This window comes from Orbicella faveolata, unplaced genomic scaffold (assembly GCF_042242905.1).
Source record: "Orbicella faveolata isolate gen_17 unplaced genomic scaffold, um_ofav_v1 contig_35, whole genome shotgun sequence".
Taxonomy (NCBI): Eukaryota; Metazoa; Cnidaria; class Anthozoa; order Scleractinia; family Merulinidae; genus Orbicella; species Orbicella faveolata.
In genome coordinates this window covers 22,284,152-22,303,635 of record NW_028301564.1, presented here as the reverse complement: position 1 = coordinate 22,303,635, position 19,484 = coordinate 22,284,152, and the positions used below count along the sequence as shown (strand labels likewise).

Here is a 19,484-nt window from a genome sequence, read left to right as displayed (position 1 = left end):
CAGGGGCCTTTTCTTTGCTGGATTAAAAGAAATTGTACTCCTGCAACAGTTACTGACATAGGTACCAAGCCGGCGGTTGCTTGTGGATTTGAACATTAGTTGGCATTATTTGACATGCACAACATTATTCAGGGTCATGTGGCTACAACGGCTTAAGGTATAGATGCAAGATAGCCGGCGGATAATAATCGCCAAGAATACACCCGCTGTTTGGCACTTTTAAACTTTCCCCAAGATTGTCAAAAAGCGATAAAGCACAAGGGGGTTGCATTCAAGAATAGCCAAATGTTAGGTCTGGATATAATGAATTCGTGTTTGACTTTCATGTAAAGGAATACATTTCTGCTCGGTTACACCAAGGGGATATTGAAAATATCTGGATAGGCTTGCGGCATCAGGCAGCGTTTTCAAGTTTTTCACTATACGGACCCCCCAGCCGGCAAATAACATGTATTTCCAAGAGCCCGAGCTGGATATGAGATGATAGATAGATAGCCAACGAGGCGCGTAACGCCCAGTTGGCTATAATCATATCCACCATGCCCGAATGGAATAATTGTTGTATTAAAAGCACCTCCAAAAATATTGAAAACTGAAACCAATGTAACTTGATTGCTGTATCATAACATTATTATAGGATCACGATAATCGATACTTTTTTAGTTTTAGTTTCATTTTACAAGAGCTTTTGCAACACTGTATGACTGTATTTATGGTCATGCAAATAAAGCTAGTTGTTCTTTTGAAATCAAATGAAACTAAAACAAAAAAACGCGTGCGCTTACCATATTTGAAGAGCACGGTATAATTGCTGATACCATGATGGCTAAGCCAATGAAATCTCTTAAATTGCATAATCAATTTCCTAGTTTTTAATAATCAATGTTATTTTCAAATCCAATGATTAAGTTTATAACAATCGGTGATTCTCTTTTTGCTGCTTTATACGTAAGTGTGAAACAGAGAGTTGATGACGTCTGAGAAAAACACAGACATATTAGTAACATCCTTTGAGCGTCTTAAACAACTTTTTTTATATAGTTACAAGCATGTCTCATTCTTCGTCTTAGTAGATATCTCTTTATCCTCCGTTTTTAAAGCACGAGTTTTATATTGCTTCGACTTCTTGCTCATCATTGAGGTGAATTGACGATGGATCTTGCTGTTCAAGCTAATGTACAACCATGGGTTAATGGCGCTGTTGTTGTAGCCAAACCAATAGCAGACTGTCTGGACAATTGGTAAATCTTTGGTTGTTACTGCTAAGTACAGCTGAGACACCTGCCCGGGAAGCCAACAGAAAGCAAACGCTGTGAAAACGATGATGAGCATTCGGACAACCTTTCTCTTGGTCTGTTGCTGTCGTTGGTGATTTCGAATGAGACCATCTCCTGGTGTCTTGTGGGACCACAACTTACGAGCAGTAATGGCGTAGAGGACGGAAATGATACTTACAGGCAGCAAATAATTGATGACGAAAAAGTAAATGTAAACCCCACGAATGACTTTCGATGTTTCTCCCAAAATGGAAAAATTTGCTTTGCACACATATTCCGACTTTTTAGGATCCCATTCCAAAACTATAAAAACCGGAACGATAGACATCAACGCCATTGACAAGAGCCAGACGACTGGTGTAAGGACTTTGGGTTTTCGGAACCAAAGAAGGCGTCGGAATGGATAAACCACTGCATAAAATCTGTCAACCGCCATAAATGTCAGGCAAAGAATGGACGTGGTTATTGTGAAGAAAGCGGCGTATATTACTGCTTTACACGTGATTTGTCCAATAAGACCAGTCATAGGCCACACACCGTTAGTGTAGGAATCGGACACGGTGTAAGGGATCACAACCAAGGTGACCAGTAAATCCGCCACAGCATTATTGACAAACATGAAACTGGTCAGGGATCTTGCCTCCGGTTTCTTCCACACGATGTAGATTAGAAGAATGTTTCCAGACAGGGAAGCAATCATGGTGATGACGTATATGACGGTAAATATGATTGTTGCGGGGGATTCCATCTTTTATTTTGTGTTAAGTTTTCCTGGTGATAGAAAAATAAAAAGAAGGCGTCAATACACTCTTTCTCTCATGTGAATATTGTTTTTCCCGCCCAGGCTGAGTATTCTTATTTTTGTTAATTTTAGGTTAAAAATATGCTTGAGAATATTCTTCAATTCGGTTAAAGGGATACAAAGTGAATTGTGTAGACTCGACGTCGGATTATCCGTCCTATCATGATTTTTATGGCGTTGAAGTAGTTTTGGAGCCAAACTGCAGGCAGTAAAGCTTGATATGACACACGTAACTTCTTGCGGAAATGTTATAAGCATTGAGCATTTAACTTTTGCCGAGTTTGTTGTTTTTTGGCTAGTTTTGCCGTTTAGAGAAAAGACGATTTTTATGCGGGTTAGTTAAAAACGGATAAGTGTATTATATTTACAAAGTTTCGACACCAAAAATTATATTCTTTTCAAAACCTCAGCCTTAGGTTTATTTTTAAAATATTCTTAAAATTTCGTAAATTTCAGTGTTCTAATAAAGAAAAAAAAAAGAGTATACTATGGAATTGTTGCACGACGACACTAATTCGGCTGCGCAAGAGACTAGACTACTCGAGTCAATACACGGGCTTGGCAAGTTGTAGGTTTGACTTATACAACGTAGGCATTTTTTAAAGTTCTCCGCCTAAGCTTTTTACAAGCGACAATCTTGACCGTCTAAATTGCCTTGCATCAAATAAGAGGTAACATTACAAGGCATTACATTGACGGCCGCATACATTTAATGAAGGTTCATAGTGAATCACTTTGGTTCATGTTTCTTTGTCCTTGCTACGTTTGGCGTTTCTTTCTTTCGATTGCCAGCGAGATAATAAACTTTATTAAATTCAAGTGTCTCAAACCAGGCTAAAAATATCATGCAGACGGTCAAACGGATTAAAACGTAATTGGATTGAAATTTCAGTCGGGGTTATGAAGATATTGAGGTTTGACCCCGAGCCCAAATTCATCATGTAATCGCGGAAAAATTCCAGCCACCTAACTGAGCTGAGATTGAAGAGGTCGAAGACAATCAAGTCAACAGGACGCACCAGCTAGTTTGCGGGTGCGCCAAGAAAACAAAATAGCAAAGTAAAAATGTACATTTGCAAAACAAAAAATATTAACTAAACTAAGATTATCTAACTACTGTAAAATATCTAAAACTGTATAAAAATGTAAAAAATTTAGATAAATTGTACAGATAAAAACGAAATTTTCAGATTCTTGGATTGTGTACCTCTATAATAAACTGTGAAACGAGAGAAACTATATTGAAGGTAATGCATGCGGCAAAAATTAGCAAAAGTGAGGTGGAGAATCTAGCCTGAAATCTTTTGACCCACAGTTGTGGTTTTGGTCGTTGCGAAGACTTTCTGAAAAGTCCTTCGTCTTGATTATTCAGTACCCTGAAATTCATGAGGTCGACTTGTGGCAAGTCTAGTTGTTGCGTTGGGGTTGTTCGATTTGTTTTTCTTTCTCCCTTTGTTTTTCTCTTTCACATTAACTGTTTAAGACCCATCTTTTGCCACACTCAGCGCTGGACAGTCTGTCAGTAGAATCGATTATCGGTCGACCGGGAGGAAATCGACGCTAGGAACAGTCTATTTTTTTTTTAAGTTTGTGACTGGCGATCTGTGAATGTCACGGACAGCATGTTAGAGAGCTCATTCAAAATACGGACACGTTGATCCTTTAAATCTAAATATTCGCTCGAGGTAAGATCTTTCAGAATCCGTAACCAACAAATGGAAGGTGACCCTTCTGGGCTGCCGTATATTTCCACATGCCAGCTGATTTCGTGCAGACGATATACTTCAAAGTAGGCTAATTCATGATGGCATGAAAAGGGCGATGCGTCTTCGGAATCGATATCCCCAATAAAAGCATTAGCTTCCCCCTACCCCCTTCCCCTCCCCCACGCTATATCACAAGAATAGGTTTTGATGTTATCTTTAACTCTATGCACTACATATGACGGGAGTAAAGTTCAAGTTGAGGGCTAGCTTATAAATTGATCATGACCAGATGGGCTCCTGTCACGAAACTGAAAAAAAAAAAAACAGGATTCCCGGTGGTGAGATATTCTTGCACAAGGGAAGTTTAAAACCCTGAGAGCAGATACGGATATCATGCTTAACCTCAAGACAAGAACGTAAGTCTTCATCAGGAGTGCAACCACTCAGGAGAGTTGATGCGCTACAAAGAAGCTCAAAGACGCTTCAAAACGCCCTGAGACGCGGGCAAACACTAACTACAAGGCAACAAGGTAGGATTTACACAAGATTACATTAAAATAAACACTACTCGTAAGCATTTAGTCACGTTCGTATCCGTTTCGTGTCATGAGTCACCTGTGGATTGTGTGGATAGTGAGTCCAGTTGCTGTCAATGGTGACCAGACGAGACGATTCCCTGATTTGCTCATATATTTTACAGCTGTCGGATAGTTGGTTTAGGCGGGTTAAGGCCTTCACACAAGCCTCGACAAGATCGTACGCAGTATGATGTTTTGTCACGATCGAATTTGGTTTTTGTCCAATTTCCTTGGGGTCTGCTTTTGCTTCGTTTGTCCCATTTGAGAGCTTTAACCTTCTCAACTTCTCTTCTTTTGTGGAGCTCAAGATCTTAAAGTCAAATTTTTAAAGGGCTTGCGTCTCTGTTTATCCGTTTCTTCACACGATTGATTTTCCCGGCTGCGAAAACTTGATATAACTTTCTTTGACACTTTACTGTAAAACGGACATAACAGGGTGCATTTGTTATTTCTTTGAGTGCAACCCTATAAGGTACGCGTTTTGCTCTGAACACCCTTACTGAGAGCAAAAGCCGTGATTTACACCATTGAGTGAGACGACGAGCATCGTCCCCATGTACCCCGACCTTTTCACATGGAAGTACCTCCCATAGGCTCGATTACCAGCCGCTGTTCGGGAAAGGAACCCGCGCGGAAATCGAGCCTTCTCCCGCGGTCATGATTGATATTTTTCACAAGCTCGGTATAGCTGAGGTTTTCGTTAAAAAAGAATATGTTATAAGACTTTTATAACGAAGGCATTTTTCCAGGCTTATGAAACTTAGCTCCGCAAACCTCGCCCGGATTGGTCTGTTTTAGGAGTTTAATTCAAATTTTCCGATGAGCATTTCCTTTCACACACGTGAGCCATTCAGCATGCCAACACATCAACGTTGCCCTCTGGCACAACGTGATAAGCAGCTGCATTCTTCAGTATCACTACCAAAGAATTAGCCTAAGATGCCGAGACAACAACTTCCCTGCAAATAACGGGCGGTATGTAGTGTCTGCGATGCAGACTACCAGAATGTTAGATAAAAGAAGGAATTTCGTCTGAGTTGACGTGGTCAGCATTAACCCTCAGACGCGTGATATTGGTTTCGACTTCTGGGTTGTGCTCATCACAAAGAGGATTTCATTATGCCAAATTATGTTTATTTAAACTCGATTCACGAGCCCGTTCCACCCCGAGCGGGCTCCTTTCCCAAACAGCGGCTGGTAATCTAGCCTCGTGTTTATTATATCACAGTTAAATCTGGGAGTTATCGTGGCACTACAAAATACAGAACCTGGTTGGCCCGCTGTGCGGGAACCAGCAGCATTCAAATAATTTCGGGAAGAAAATGCATTGATTTTGAACATAAATTTTTCAACGTTTGCGGTTTCAAAGAACTTCTCGAGCATGAACAGTCAAATTCCAGAAAGATTACGAAGTTCACGGTTTGTTGCTCTCCACGAATTATAACAATGATATCACAGCTATGTGCAATAAACTGGCTTGAATTGAAACATGCATCTGTCGAGTATAAAAACGTGATGCAACATTACTAGGACACAAAACGTAGAGGACGTTGGCGGTTTAGATGGAGTTTAATAGCCCTGATTACAGGAAGGAACATGCAAATTCAGCGCAATATTCAGGAGCAAACAGCTATATCATGACAAACACGTATTAAGCATCCGTGAGGCGCATGATAGAGGTAAATTTTAAAAAAAAAACAGTTACCTTGGCGATCAGCCCCGTTGAAGGAACCCAACCTTTGAACAAGAGGCTCACAAGTCATTAGAGGTGAGGCTGACTATTCAGCTGGCTGTTGTCTCACGTCGTGATAAAGCAGCGTTGATTTCCACGGACCTCCTCGACTTAAAATATACCACTGGTTTAGATCTCAAGTTTTGATGTGATTGACATCACAATTGTTGTTTAACGATGCGAGAGCTTCGCTTGGAAACGAACTTCAACGTCTCACTATCGCAGTGAAATGTTTTTGCTGCCTAAAGATTATTCCGTCAACCTTCATCGATTTTGGATTGAGTTTCAATGATTTGCCGTAACACATTGTTCCCAAGCACCCGTTTTTAAAAATCTGGATTGGACTGGATTTGTGAAACATGGATTTGTAAGAGTAGGATTTGTAAATCGTGGATTTGTAAGACGCGGATTTGTAAAACGTGGATTTGTAAAACGGACTGCCGGTATAAACAAACAAAATGGCATATGTTCGACTCAGTTTATTTGTTTGTCTGCCACTTAGTCAATAGGCCAGTTGCGATATACATTAAAATTCTACCTTGGCGCCAGGGCGTAAAGGAATAAACCAACAGAAATCGTCCATTCATTCCTTGACTCAATGTGATTTCTTTAGTTTTTTTCCCCTTAACCTCAGAATTTAACCTTTAGAATCTGCAGTTATCAAATTGGCCGATTATCGCGCAATATTAAATTTGAGGCTATCTGTCAGTTTTCTGTTAAAATTTTTGCCCTTTGTCAGTTGTACATTGGTCCTTTAGCAATCGGTTTCCTCGATAGAAAACCTTCAGTTTCTCTTGATTCAGAATGTGCCGCTACGATCTCGAGTGTTTGCTCGAGCTCCAGTAAATTTTCAGGAAAAATAGATGAATTACGGATTTCCGTAAAATTTTTTATGTCTGACTTTATTCTCACCCGGGTCTAACAAAGTTTGTTATTATATGGATTGTGTTTGTAGTCGACATAACGCGCGCCTGCAAAAGAAAAGCAAAAAGTCATGTAATAAAAAATTAATTAACCTCGACATTTCGGTCTTCACGGGATAATCTCAAAGTACTACAAGATCTCAGTTTGAGATTATCCCATAAAGGCCTTGACCGAATAATGTAATTTGCTGAAGTGATGTCAGGTAGTCTCTTTATTTAAGAAGCTCATTCATTATTCATAAACAAAGTGAGGGTTGGAGCTTTTGTTTTGGTGGGTAGTGTAGAATCCCCGACCTAGATACGACATGACAGACACGGATAAAACAACAACGAAACACGTGTAATAATCCAACCCGTTTTCTCGCGCCTCTTAAATTATTCAAGAGAGCTAAAAATATGCAATATCTGTGCTACATCATGTAGACCAACACGAAACATCCTACAGGTGGAAGGGAGAAAGCTGCCTGATCATGGAAGGAAGATAAGTGAATGAATGAATCCAGCTATCCATCTTTTACATATTTACAATCATGGCCATAAGTTGTTGGGACACCTCCACTTTTGCGCGCAAAACCCCACGATTTTAACTACGTCCTTGACGTTTTAGGAAAAGATGAATAGCAGCAAGTATAATAGACCCCTCCCCCTGAGCAATGTTGAAAGAAAATGAAGCTATTCTGAAGAGTAGATCGGATGTGGTCAAAAAAGAAAAAGGGAAAATAGAATGTGGCTAGACAGTTGCGTTGGAAGCGAACGTGATTGCTGAAAAATCGTAATTATTGGAATAAGACGTGAATATCTATGTTATCGTCACTTTAGTTGGAGAAGACTGTTCTAGGAAGCAAACAATCCTTGAAACGTGGCTATTCGGAAGCTATTACCAAGGTTTTTTTTCGTTGTTGTTTTCAAGATTTTTATCAACATTGACAGGGGAAGAGGGGTAGGCGGGCTTACGCGGTCTTGGTCTAAAGAGAGGCTGCCTGTGAAGTCATCTGCCATAAACTGTCCCAACACTTGTGACCAGGCTTATACCTTTTACCAATCCACGTTTTACAAACCAATCTATATTTTGGAATCCAGTCCAGTCCATATTTTACAAGCATAATATTTTACAAGCATGATTGATCAGTTATTAACAGCTAATTTCTAACTTATGTGGCGCAGAGTATAGCTCTTTCCTGAAAATACTCCAAAACTCTTCAGTGTGCGGGCTTAGCCTCCCATGAACTATTTCAGTCTCTTTGTCGGTCTCTATGGTTTGATGAGAATGCGCACATGGCGCAAGCATGCCGCTTGAGTTTGGCGTATAGTACACGTCTTCTGGAGTTTAGAAAAGAAACCTGAAAGCTCATAGACGGCCACTGATGTAATCGGAAGCTAGGGTGCAGACTTGGAATAGAGGGGGAAATTAAGCAGCTTAATGCAGTAATTATGAGAAGAAGTCGCATGGCAAAGGTGGCTTGTCAACAGACAAGCACACTGTACAAGTTCACCTCTTGATTACGAGGTTACGCCTGTTTTTTGAAAATTCAATTTTGTTAGAAAACCTCTTTCACTGCCTTTACGGAATACCAATCATTTTTTGCAATCATTTTTTTTCTTTTTTGTTTTGTTTTCCTTTCTTTTACCACAATGGTGCTCTTTGCTTCTTTTCATTTTCACGTCAGCATATACAATTTCAATACGATAGCGTTAATACTTTAATTTGTAGATACGGCAGAAGGTTTCTTTTTTTTTTTTTACTACTGACTGAGGAACTAACCCACCGAAACATTTCGGTTATGTAATTCATGCACAGTACATGTATGAGCGCGAAACAAACGATTCTGCACGGTCGTGGACCTTCCATCTAATCTTAGCATCTTTGTTTGCTATTTTGTAATGTTTCTGTGCGTCATAGCTTTTTCCCTCAATTAACTATGGGCTTGCTAATCTTTTTATCGGGAACTTGTTAAAAACCTTCAAATATAAATATTCAAGTAAACAAATAAAAATATGTAAATTATCACCTCATAAATTAACGTAATGGAAAACGCCTTAGTATATCATAACAGTTCTTTTGAAAACGTTTTAGTCGCTGAAATTAAGGCTTTGTGGTTGAATTAGTCATTTATTGAACAGGAATATTCCAAAGGCCGGTGACGATTTCTTCTTGATTATTCGAATAAATTTCGTTCAGAAAGTTTGCCGTGAAATTTGTGATAAAACCTGGAACAGTTAAGTTAAATATTCAACAACCATTGGCAGCGACTTAGCAGCGATTCTTCCCATATCAGCAGAGCAAGGGCATTTGAAGACCGGGCACAAGAAACTCTCTTCGGATTATTACTTTGTCTTGAAAGAAAAAATCAGTAAGCGTTAAATGGCAAAAAAAAAAATTAAGACAGAAAAAGATGTTTCGATTCATGTAGAACTCGAGTATACACAAGTACAAAGAAATTCATCACAATTGAAATTCATCACAACATAATATTAACGCTGAATATAAAAAGAGCTCTTAAATACCTTTTCTCGCCTAAGTTAGAAACCACACCAGTCAACTGGAACAATTTCACGCTACAGTCAAAACGATTTAAGAAGCTGCTCAGGCTTAGCTTGTCACTGGTGATGAATGTTTGTCTCCCTTTTTGCATTTATTAGCAATAGCTGAATTTACCTATCGCTGGCAACACCTGCCTGCCTCCCGGACCGCTATCATGCAACAACAACTCAAACCAATTTTAAACGGGCGCCTGTTTAAATGTGTATTCGACCTTTTTGGCATCCGATCTGCTAGGGATTCACTGATGATTGTCAGCTTCGGTTATTAATTGATAACGTACGTAGGAAAAAGAAAATTACGGGGCTTAGTGGCTTTTGGGCATCTCAACTTGCTTGCGATGTAGCTATACGTCTCCGGCTGTGTACTTCTAGACTCACTTTTATCCATGCCACCCTACGTCTAAACGAATGTTGTACAAACTTAATTAATGCTCTCCCTTTTAATGGAGCGTACTAATTTGAAACGGAGATCATTTGTGCCGATATTTGTCACTCGAACACTCGCTCTCCAAACTGTTTGAAATTTAAGTCAGCTTATTCCACTGAATTAACTCTATGCACTGATGAACAGAATTAAAGAAATGACACGAAACAACAGTTTGCTAGGAATTAAATTTGAGTGGCAGATGTCTTGGCAAACACATTAAGGTAAATATTATTTCAATGCAAACGAGGAATACGAGCGGCGTTTTTATTCAGATTCTTATATGACTCGTACCCTGGATCCGGTTACTGTCAGCAATTTTAAGAGATGGCTTCAGCGATACAATCTTCTTCGATGGCAAGTAGCGCAAGCAACAACACAAACGCAACTGCTCGTCCAATTATGGGCCGAAAATTACGAGTTGCTATAGAGCGGGGAGTCAAGAACATGCAGCGTGGTGAAAGTTAAACTCTCGCATGAAATATAATAAAATACTTAATTGGTGATTGCAAAAGGCGAAAATAAAAGTTTCAAATTCTGGAAATTAGCTAGAGGTGCGATCGCTTTATTTATGCGCTGCATGGCATAAATTATAAACTCGCCGTTTTTCGAAAATTATATGCAAATTGTGGAAAACGATGGTACAGCGCTTGAGTTAATTGGCAAGGGTAAGCTTTTAACACCCCACAAGCTATTATTTAATGCAAAGTCTCCGTTTTAACATCATTGTGAATGTCGTTCATGGGTAGGGCAGGCAATTTTGCTTTCTCGGAAAAATATTACTAGAGAGGTAAGAAAATAATTTTCAATTTTTCTAGCCTTGCATATAGGAGAGGGGCGGGGGGGGGGGGGATAATTATAATATTCTAATTACTTTTTTATGCTGATATGATGTTGATTTAAATTATTTATTTTTATATTCATATGTGTAAAACTGTCAACTAAAAGGTGAACTGTCGCAGCCCTTAACCATCTTTTGCGTAAAAGGTGGGACTTTACCTGAAATATGCTCTTTTTGGCACAGTTGTCACAACCCTCACTGAAAAGCTAATGGCTAGCAAATTACCAAAATGTTTATTTTAATGCACCAAGCTCTCAAAGTACCATATGCTGTGTATGACCCCTATTCACTTGAGATTTTATATTTGTGTACAATTTAAAGACGAAAAAAAACGTCTTTTTACTATTATTCCAAAGTCAACAACTTGCCAGCTGATATGAATGACGGATTTTGCAAAATTCGAAAATGCGAAGCCCTGACACCCATCTAAAGTTGCCCAATCTAAACTGTCAAACATTTATTTTGATAACTTCTATGCTAAGAATTCTATGGCAAATTCCCTCATTCGTATACTCAGTGAGACCTAGCAATCCTGCAAGTGCGAATGTCCAAAAAATCAAAAATAGTTCGGTAAGGCTTGAAAAATAGAATTTGCCCTACTGTTGCATATAAGTGGTTCGTAGTAAAATTAAAAACGCTACGTAAAGTTTTTTTTCTTCAAATATCTTGGTATTTCTGAGAAAAAACGACATTATCGACTTCACGTCCAGACATCAATCTAACGAGTTTTGATTGGGCTGAAAATTGACCATTTTAAAAATCTCAATGTAAAAATTCCTCTCAAATTTTACGAGAAAGCCTTGTTGGCTTGGCAGTCAATCAATTTGTTTACTCCGTCCTCAGAAGAGGAAATACTTGATGAAATTCTTTGGAACAATAGATTCATCAGGATTGGTAACTACTCAGTGTACTACAAAGAATGGCATGAAGCGGGTGTAGAAAAAATTAGAGATATCTTCAACGGTGACACATTTACATCTTACCGAGATTTCTGCTCTCACTTTGCCCTTAAAACTAACTTTCTAACCTATTACGGTTTATGCCAAGCAATTCCATCTAACTGGATTAAAATTTTGAAAGGCAAATTACAGCCGCATTCGAAGGAACCTACAAACATGGATAGAATTCCCCTTGAGAAGCTCTCTTGCAAACTTGCTACTAACTACCTTGTTGAAAAGAAGTTCGTTTCTGCCACCGCCGAAAAAAGACTGAAAAGAGCTAATTTGAACGACCAGCAAATTTATCAAACGTACATTATGCCTTTCAAGGCCACTAAAGATATTCAACTCTCGATGTTTCAGTTCAAGATTGTACACCATATTTTACCCACCAATGCTGCATTACATAAATTCGGTATTAAAGAGCACGATCGCTGTCATTTATGTGCTGAAAAGCAAACAATTACACATCTCTTCGTAACTTGCCCCAACGTCCAGCTGTTTTGGACAGAGTTTACTGATTGGTGGTACAGAAAAAACAATACTGTAATCACGCTCTCTGAAGCACAAATACTTTACGGCATCACAGACACCGTGCCTCTGTGTCTCGGTTTAAACCTCTGTACAATAATTGCAAAATATTATATTTACACCGCTTCAAAAAATGAGGAAGATTATTTCTTAGACGCTTTCTTGGCTATCCTTAAAAACAAAATAGAAATAGAAACTAGCAGAGCAAAGGTGCAAGTTAAACTGTAAATATAGCTAAATATACTGTAAATTGTCGCTTTTTTGTCTTTTTTTTTTTTTTTTTTTGCAGTTTTCACTAGTTCTAGTAACCGTAGTAAAAGTTTGTAGTAATTGTCCGCGATTAAAAAGTAGTGTAACGTAAGCGGTTTACATAATACTGTTGTTCCGTCAAGCATTGTAATTAGAGCAAGTTGTAATTAGCGTAAGTAGCTGTATTGTTGTAGTTTTATACGTAGTTTTTTGTAATTAATAATGTAAGTATGCGTGCTGTAAAAAATAGATAATTAATAATAATAATAATAAAAAAAAACAAAAAAAAACAAAAAAAACAAAAAAAAACAAAAAAAATCAATCTAACGAGTTTTGATTGGGCTGAAAATTGACCATTTTAATTCGATTCGCATTTCGCAACTATCACGGAGCGCTGAAGAGTTGCAATACTACCAGTTTTTTTACAGAACTATTCCTTGTCCAAAAAGCACAATTTCAAGAAGACTGGATTAATCTAATTATTTCCCATAAACAAAACCAGAGTGTTCTCCAATGTTGAGTTAGTCGGTTGGTGAAATGTGCCAGCCATATCTCGGAATTCCAAAAGATTTTAGATTCTGACTAGGATAGGTCTTTCGATATATGTAAAGTTTACTTTGGGCAAATGATTAGACTTTCGAGATACCTTTCACTTATTACTCAGCAATAATTAGCTAACTGGAGAAATAATTTTTAGTTATATAAAGGATTTAAGTGGGCGCAGCGTTTTTTTTTTTTAAAAAGTTGCACTCAATGAAAACATTTGCCCTTATATTTTCGATAAATTGTTGATCTGGTTATATTGACTAATAAGCTGGTGGGATTAAAAGCTACTCGCTAACGAGCAGTTTTTGTTTACTATCATAAATAAGAAAAGAGTGCATATGTTGTGTGTGTGGCAGTTGTTTCAATCTAATTCTGACGAGGTTTCTTTCTTTCTTTCTTTTTTCTTTGAACTTCCATAACTGGCTGGGAGAGGGCTGAATCCCTTCTCCTCCTTTCAGTAACTTCAAGAATTAATGCTTAAGAAATTATTACGAATGGGACTTTGAAGTCCCAAACTGTCTCCTTTATTGAAAACACCATGGGACGATGGCGTCACATCAGATAATACGGTAATTACTTCACAACATTCAAACAACCACCTTCTTTAATCCACCATCTCGATTTTCCCCAAAATTGTAAACAAACGAAAAACATCAAACATCACCAAAACTGACTCACTATTTTGTTTTGTATCCATAATGATATATTAACAGAACTTCCCGTCAGAATCGCATCAGCTCGAATGCGAGGAGCATCTAATCCCTGCAACATTCTTTTTTTTGTTGTTGTTTTTTTCCAACTTGAAGTACAGCATATACATACACTGGTCACTATTACAGTACATTGAAAATCATGTACAATCAGTTTCATGCAAAATAGCTAAAACTATGGAAATAAGTTTGAAAACGAAACTCTGGCGAGATGAGCTGATTTTCGAGAATTTTATACTGTTTATAGAACTAGCGAAAACTTTTAAATAGTTTGCAAAATAAGCAAAAGGCTTCTTACCAGGCAAAACAAAATCCTAGCCCAGCGTTAAGATCATAGTCGATTTGGGCCAGCCGCGAGTAGCGCAGAGTTGGTTAATTTACAATTAATTCAAGGTTACAGTATATCTTCGGGTCGGCAATTTTCTTCAAGTTTGGATTTTTGGGTCAAAGTAGTGGTCGAAGAATAATCCCTAATTTCTGAAAAAAAAAATTGAAAAAGGCTCAATATTGGCGGAGAAATGGCGGTTTTACGTTTTCACCGGAAGTAAAAGTTTACCTCTTGATTGACAGCCCTGTGGTGCGTATGCAATCAACCGACACGATTTTCGCGGGAATTACCTGTATGGATGTCATGAATTGACTACTCAGTTGATCAGCATTGTTGTTCTGACTACCCAGCATTTTTGGTATTAGGTGTAACTCCATTAAGTTATAAGCAAACATAGACCACGTTAAAACCATGGACCAGTTCGAAAAAGCGAAAACAGCGAAGAACGAATGAAAATACATCAAGGAGTGAAGAAACGAAAGTTCGCCACGCGGATGAAGCTATAGCTATCGTATAATTAAGGCGGGCAAAATATTCGTGGTAAGAGAAAAGAAAGGTTCTGTAAAAATTTCGGAACTTGACAGCAATAACAGGGATGTTGACAGAGACTCTTTTGATGAGTCCGATATCGACGAATCGCCGGACTCATTGAGACCATTTGAAACATTATCCATGCACAGTTGACCACACACAGTTGCTCCCCGCGCTCTCTTTTGTTTGTTTTCTTCGCTCAGCCACTCTAGCGTTCGTATCCAATTTAGTCTTCCCCATTTTGCCAGAGCAGCTTCAAGAAAAACCGAGCTACAGAAAAATTATCTCTCCGCCTTCGATTCCTTGAGCGCATTGCGAAACACAAGAGTTTTTTCAGAGATTCGTGCGTAAATTTCACCAGGAGGTTAACGGTAATAAGCTTTCCCTGCACTGACTGGCTCAGTTATCTGAGAACCCAGTTGAAGGCGCTTGTGGGCGGAATTTGTTTGCGAAGCAGAAGATTTTTCTTAGCGCTGTTTTCTCGAATAAATTTTTTCACTTGAAGCAGACACTTTAACGAGTTATAACTCAAAGGGAATTTGTTCAATTGCCCTCAAATTTGGACAGTAGCTAGTAACAGTAACATATAAACTACAAAAGTGTGTCTGGGAATTGTTAATTTCGAAATACCTTTTCTTCGACAGAAATTTTTGTACGATTACTCCACATTTTTTAAATCCTATTTCGAAAATGTTCTGTAACTTTTTACTGCAATTGAATATGCCAAAACGCAAACACATTTTTAAGCGCTTTGGGCCCTGAAACCAAGGAAAAAATTAAATTTGCGAAAACGAAATTCGCTTTGACTTGTAGCTTTCGAAAGGTGATTCGGGCGCTCGCATTTAGTGGTCGTGAAAAATTCGACAATTAATTTTATTTCAAAATTCTTGGTATAGTTTGATAGCCAGCTCTATAAGCTTTAATTTGATATAGGGGTTTAGGTATCTACAGCTTAAACTGCACGCGCTACATCGCTTGCACGCGAGACACCCCTGAAGGTATACTGTAACCTTAATAAACGAGGGCGCGACTGCACATATTTTGTAAGCTTCCAGCCTTCATAGAACACTTTATGTAACAAAAAATACAGTGTAGATGTTCCATTTATCTATTATTATTGACTTAAATCTAAACAAACTTTTGCCACTTTTTTGTGAAATTGTTGAGCACGAAGTACGAAGGCAAATATATCTGTTGTTCCATCTCAATTCTAACAATTGCAAGCTCTTGACACAAGTACCGATGGAGTTGAAGCTTTTCTTGCATTTGTTTTATGTTTCTCTCTATCGTCTACCTCAGAACAGAATTGAAATATACTTTTTGTTAAAATAAACTTGATAACTTCCTTTTAATGCAGTTGTCTTTGCCAACACTCTGTCGCTAAACACAATAAAAGAACCTCTGAACTGAAAAGAGGGAAATGTCATATATAATTTGAAATGTTTCTTAATAGTATGCCTGCTTAATAGTATGCCTGCCACTATTTTTTCCTTTATGTGTTCTTTAAAAGTATCTTCACTTAAAGCGAGCTGAACAAAGTATTTCTTTCTATCTAAACAGGAACATGTATAAGCGTTGCGCAGTCTAGGCCAACTAAAATGGAGTGCATGTGATCAATGGAACATGATAAAAAATACTGGCAAGTATCCGCGCAAAATTTCAACAACATTCAACTGTTCTTACCGACACTCAGGAAAACATCCGTGTGCACACTTAGGAAAACATCTCGCAACGTCTCGGCCGATGAGTGGTTCGTTAAAAACTTCGCACCTGCTTATAATTATAATTTCTTAAGCCACTTCCAACATAATTGACTGTAGCGAGCTATCAAAATTCGTTTTTTCTTTTTTTTTCTTTTGTTCTCAGAGTAGCATCTGTCAAATGTGCTTGATATTTTTCCATTCATGTTAAAGCGTGTTTATTCTTGCAAGTCTATTTCCGCCTTTCCTTGTGAAAATACAACACATCAATACAACACATCAATACGTATTTATCACTTAATACTAAATTTGAGCTCACAAACAAAATGGCTACTACTTTAAATTACAAGACAACAACCATCAAGCAGTGTTCGGCTCTTTATGGTTTACTTTTCGCTCAGAATAGTTCATAATCCATCACGTGACTCCTTACCAGACTCACTATTTAGGCCTGTGCGTCACTTGTTTATTCTGTTTGCAATTATGATTCAAATTATGATTTGTAGTCTCGTTAATTTAAGTGGAGCAGAGGAACTTTACACACTTCAAATTCAGGTAGATTAAACCGCAAAATTTAATTGTAATCCAAAGGAACTTATTCCAGTTTAACCCTGATAAGTACCAGTAAACTCATACCCCTACGTTGTTACAAGTGAAAGGGAGAGGAAGAGAGAGTGCTGGGGGGAACCCTGGATAGAATATTATTTTCCCACGCTATTTTAAGATTCGCTACCTTCTCAGAACGTCAGAAAGTAACCTAAATTGATTTGAAATTACTCCAGAGTGTTCGTGCAATTTTTTAAGAACTTATTCTACAATGCTAATCAAGAAAACTAGAACAAACCTTACAAGATGTCTCAAAACAAATGGAACTTCTACACATAAAAATGCGGTTGCTACGGCAATTTCAAATGACGAATACAAAGTACTTAAAGGATATAACACAATTTGTGCAAGAAATGAATGAACAACTACTGAAGGTTTCAGCACTATAGAGTAAATTTTTACAAAATTCTGTAAAAAAAAAAAAACGCTAGGGAGTAGCATGGCTCTTTTCCTTTGCAAACTTATATGTATTCATCGCGGATATTGAGTCCCAAAACTATCAACCAAGACGCGATTAAAACTACAGTTTACGTTTAATGTTCAAAGTAAAACAGACAATAAAAACTTCTTACCGGCCCTTCCACCCATCTTCAGGGTTTAAAATCTCACCAAGAAAGTGACACTACTTTTCTGTTCAGTTCAGTGTTAAAGATTAGCGATACAAGCAGCGCGCAATCGATCACTATCAGAAATCGAAGTCACATGCAAAAAAATGACAGCAGACTCAAAAAGATATTACTTTTTGTTGCACAATACCAGCTGTCAACACCAAACATCAATGAACTCTTAATTAATTAAATTTCGGCCGAATCAACCACTACTCAGACGCTTTAAAAAAGTTATACCTTCAAAGAAAGGAAAAATGCTCTAAAATCCTCCTGCTCGTTAGAGCAAGAATTTAAAAAGTTTTTCAAATGTTTCACATCAGAAAAAGAATTTGGGTGGACAGATAGCTAGCTCTCAACACCGTGCTTACTATTTCCTGTTGGGGATGTCGTCAGCGTCATCTTTTCACAATTTTATAAATGGCATCTTCCCACTGACGCGAGCCAAGATGTTTGCGGATGTCAGATTTTCATATTGTGTTGGATTTCGGAAGTTATATATGAGAGGTTGAATATTGTCGAATGTCGTATAGCACCTGTAAGCCCCATGAGCTGTCTGTAACCGCTTCGGCTTTTTCCTTTTTCACATTCGCTCTTGAATCTGCTTATCGCCTTAAGAGTGCCTGCCTGTAAAAATCAGACAAATTCTTAATTTCGCGGCAAGGGTCGAAAATTCGATTTCGCTCATATTCTTGTGGTAGATAGGATAGGGCATGACAAAAACTACTGGATAGTTTTTTTGGCAAAATATCCGTTTATTTCAAAGAAATATGCAAATTACCAACTTCCGTTAAAATCGTCATTTGACGCACCATTTTATTAAGCAAGTTTGAGAGCCTCGCATGCAAAACCACATCATTCTTCCGTCTTTAAAACACTCAAATAGTTTCGTCCAATGTTTAAATGTGTACTGGGTTGGTTTTAGGGAATGTTGCGGTGTCTTTTTGGATGCAAAATAATTAAATTTCGAAGACATGTATTTCATTCACTTAAAAGTACTTCGTGAATATAATTGATTTTCACAATGTGCGAAACCTTCAAATGGATTAAGCTTCTGGTGGTTGAATCGCAGAAGGATGATCTACCGCTTCCTGTAAACATTTCTTTGGGCAAATGATTGTGAGCGACACGAGAGCTTTTCAAAGTACGTCAAAAATGCAAATATTTGACCATCCGTCGTCAAATTTCAATTTACGGGTTAGACGTATATTTTAGCATGCGCCACAGGACTTGACCTATAATAAGTTGAAATAGACACAGAGCTGATAATTTCGAAATTTTCTAACCTTATTTGTTGCAAAAGGCAGGTCCAAAGCCGATTTGACGTGTTTCTAGTCGATCTCTCACCATTCGTCGTACATAAAGCAGAAGTTTGCTTTTGTTTACACAAGGTTAACGTCCGATGTACGTCGCCAACTGTCAACCTATTATTCGTCGAATACCATGGATCTGTGACCATCTTTCTGCGCATATGAACATCACTGCATCTAAAATGGCTGAGTCATTTGTAGATAGTTGCTTGCTTTGTACTGCGCCAAAATAATACGTTTGATCGATTGCTGACCATTGCTGATAAGCGTGTCGGCGCAACACAATCTTACAGCCGTTATTTGTTCGCACGCAATGCTGTCACGGCATATGTTGCACATTTTGATCCATTTTGTATAGAGCACTCTCAGGATAAATGAAACAATTTAATCATAGTTCATCTGTTTGTTCATATATATAATAACATGTGTATATTTATATAATCGTATTCTATAGTGTGCGTGGCCTCGGTCCAAATCACGATTGTTGTACGTTTTGATGTTTCAGACAACAGCTGATAAAGCTAGTGCCAGTACTCACTAGAATTTTTAAAAAATCACCATGAAACAAATTATAGATCAATGAAGCAAGAACTAGCTGAAATGAAA

At 38.0% G+C, this 19,484-nt stretch overlaps 2 protein-coding genes across 3 annotated transcripts in view; one reads left to right on the top strand and one right to left on the bottom strand.

Annotated features, from left to right (window-relative positions):
- Positions 1 to 603: 603 nt before the first annotated feature.
- Positions 604 to 9,672, bottom strand: LOC110062032 (orexin receptor type 2-like). Of its 2 annotated transcripts, none has more exons than XM_020768909.2 (2): positions 9,524 to 9,672; positions 604 to 2,048 (listed from the first exon to the last, which is right to left on the bottom strand). In XM_020768909.2, the coding sequence occupies exon 2, from the start codon at positions 2,023 to 2,025 to the stop codon at positions 1,042 to 1,044; it is 984 nt and encodes a 327-aa protein (XP_020624568.2). In that variant the 5' UTR covers positions 2,026 to 2,048; positions 9,524 to 9,672; the 3' UTR covers positions 604 to 1,041. The 2 variants fall into 2 exon arrangements, with proteins under 2 accessions (XP_020624568.2, XP_020624567.2); XM_020768908.2 differs by lacking the exon at positions 9,524 to 9,672 and adding an exon at positions 6,069 to 9,446.
- The window catches only part of LOC110062018 (RYamide receptor-like), a 30,232-nt gene continuing 14,609 nt past the window's right edge, over positions 3,862 to 19,484 (top strand). Inside the window, exon 1 of the mRNA XM_089272881.1 lies at positions 3,862 to 4,315. The gene's annotated coding sequence lies outside the window, so the exon portion shown is untranslated. The remainder of the gene's footprint in view (positions 4,316 to 19,484) is intronic.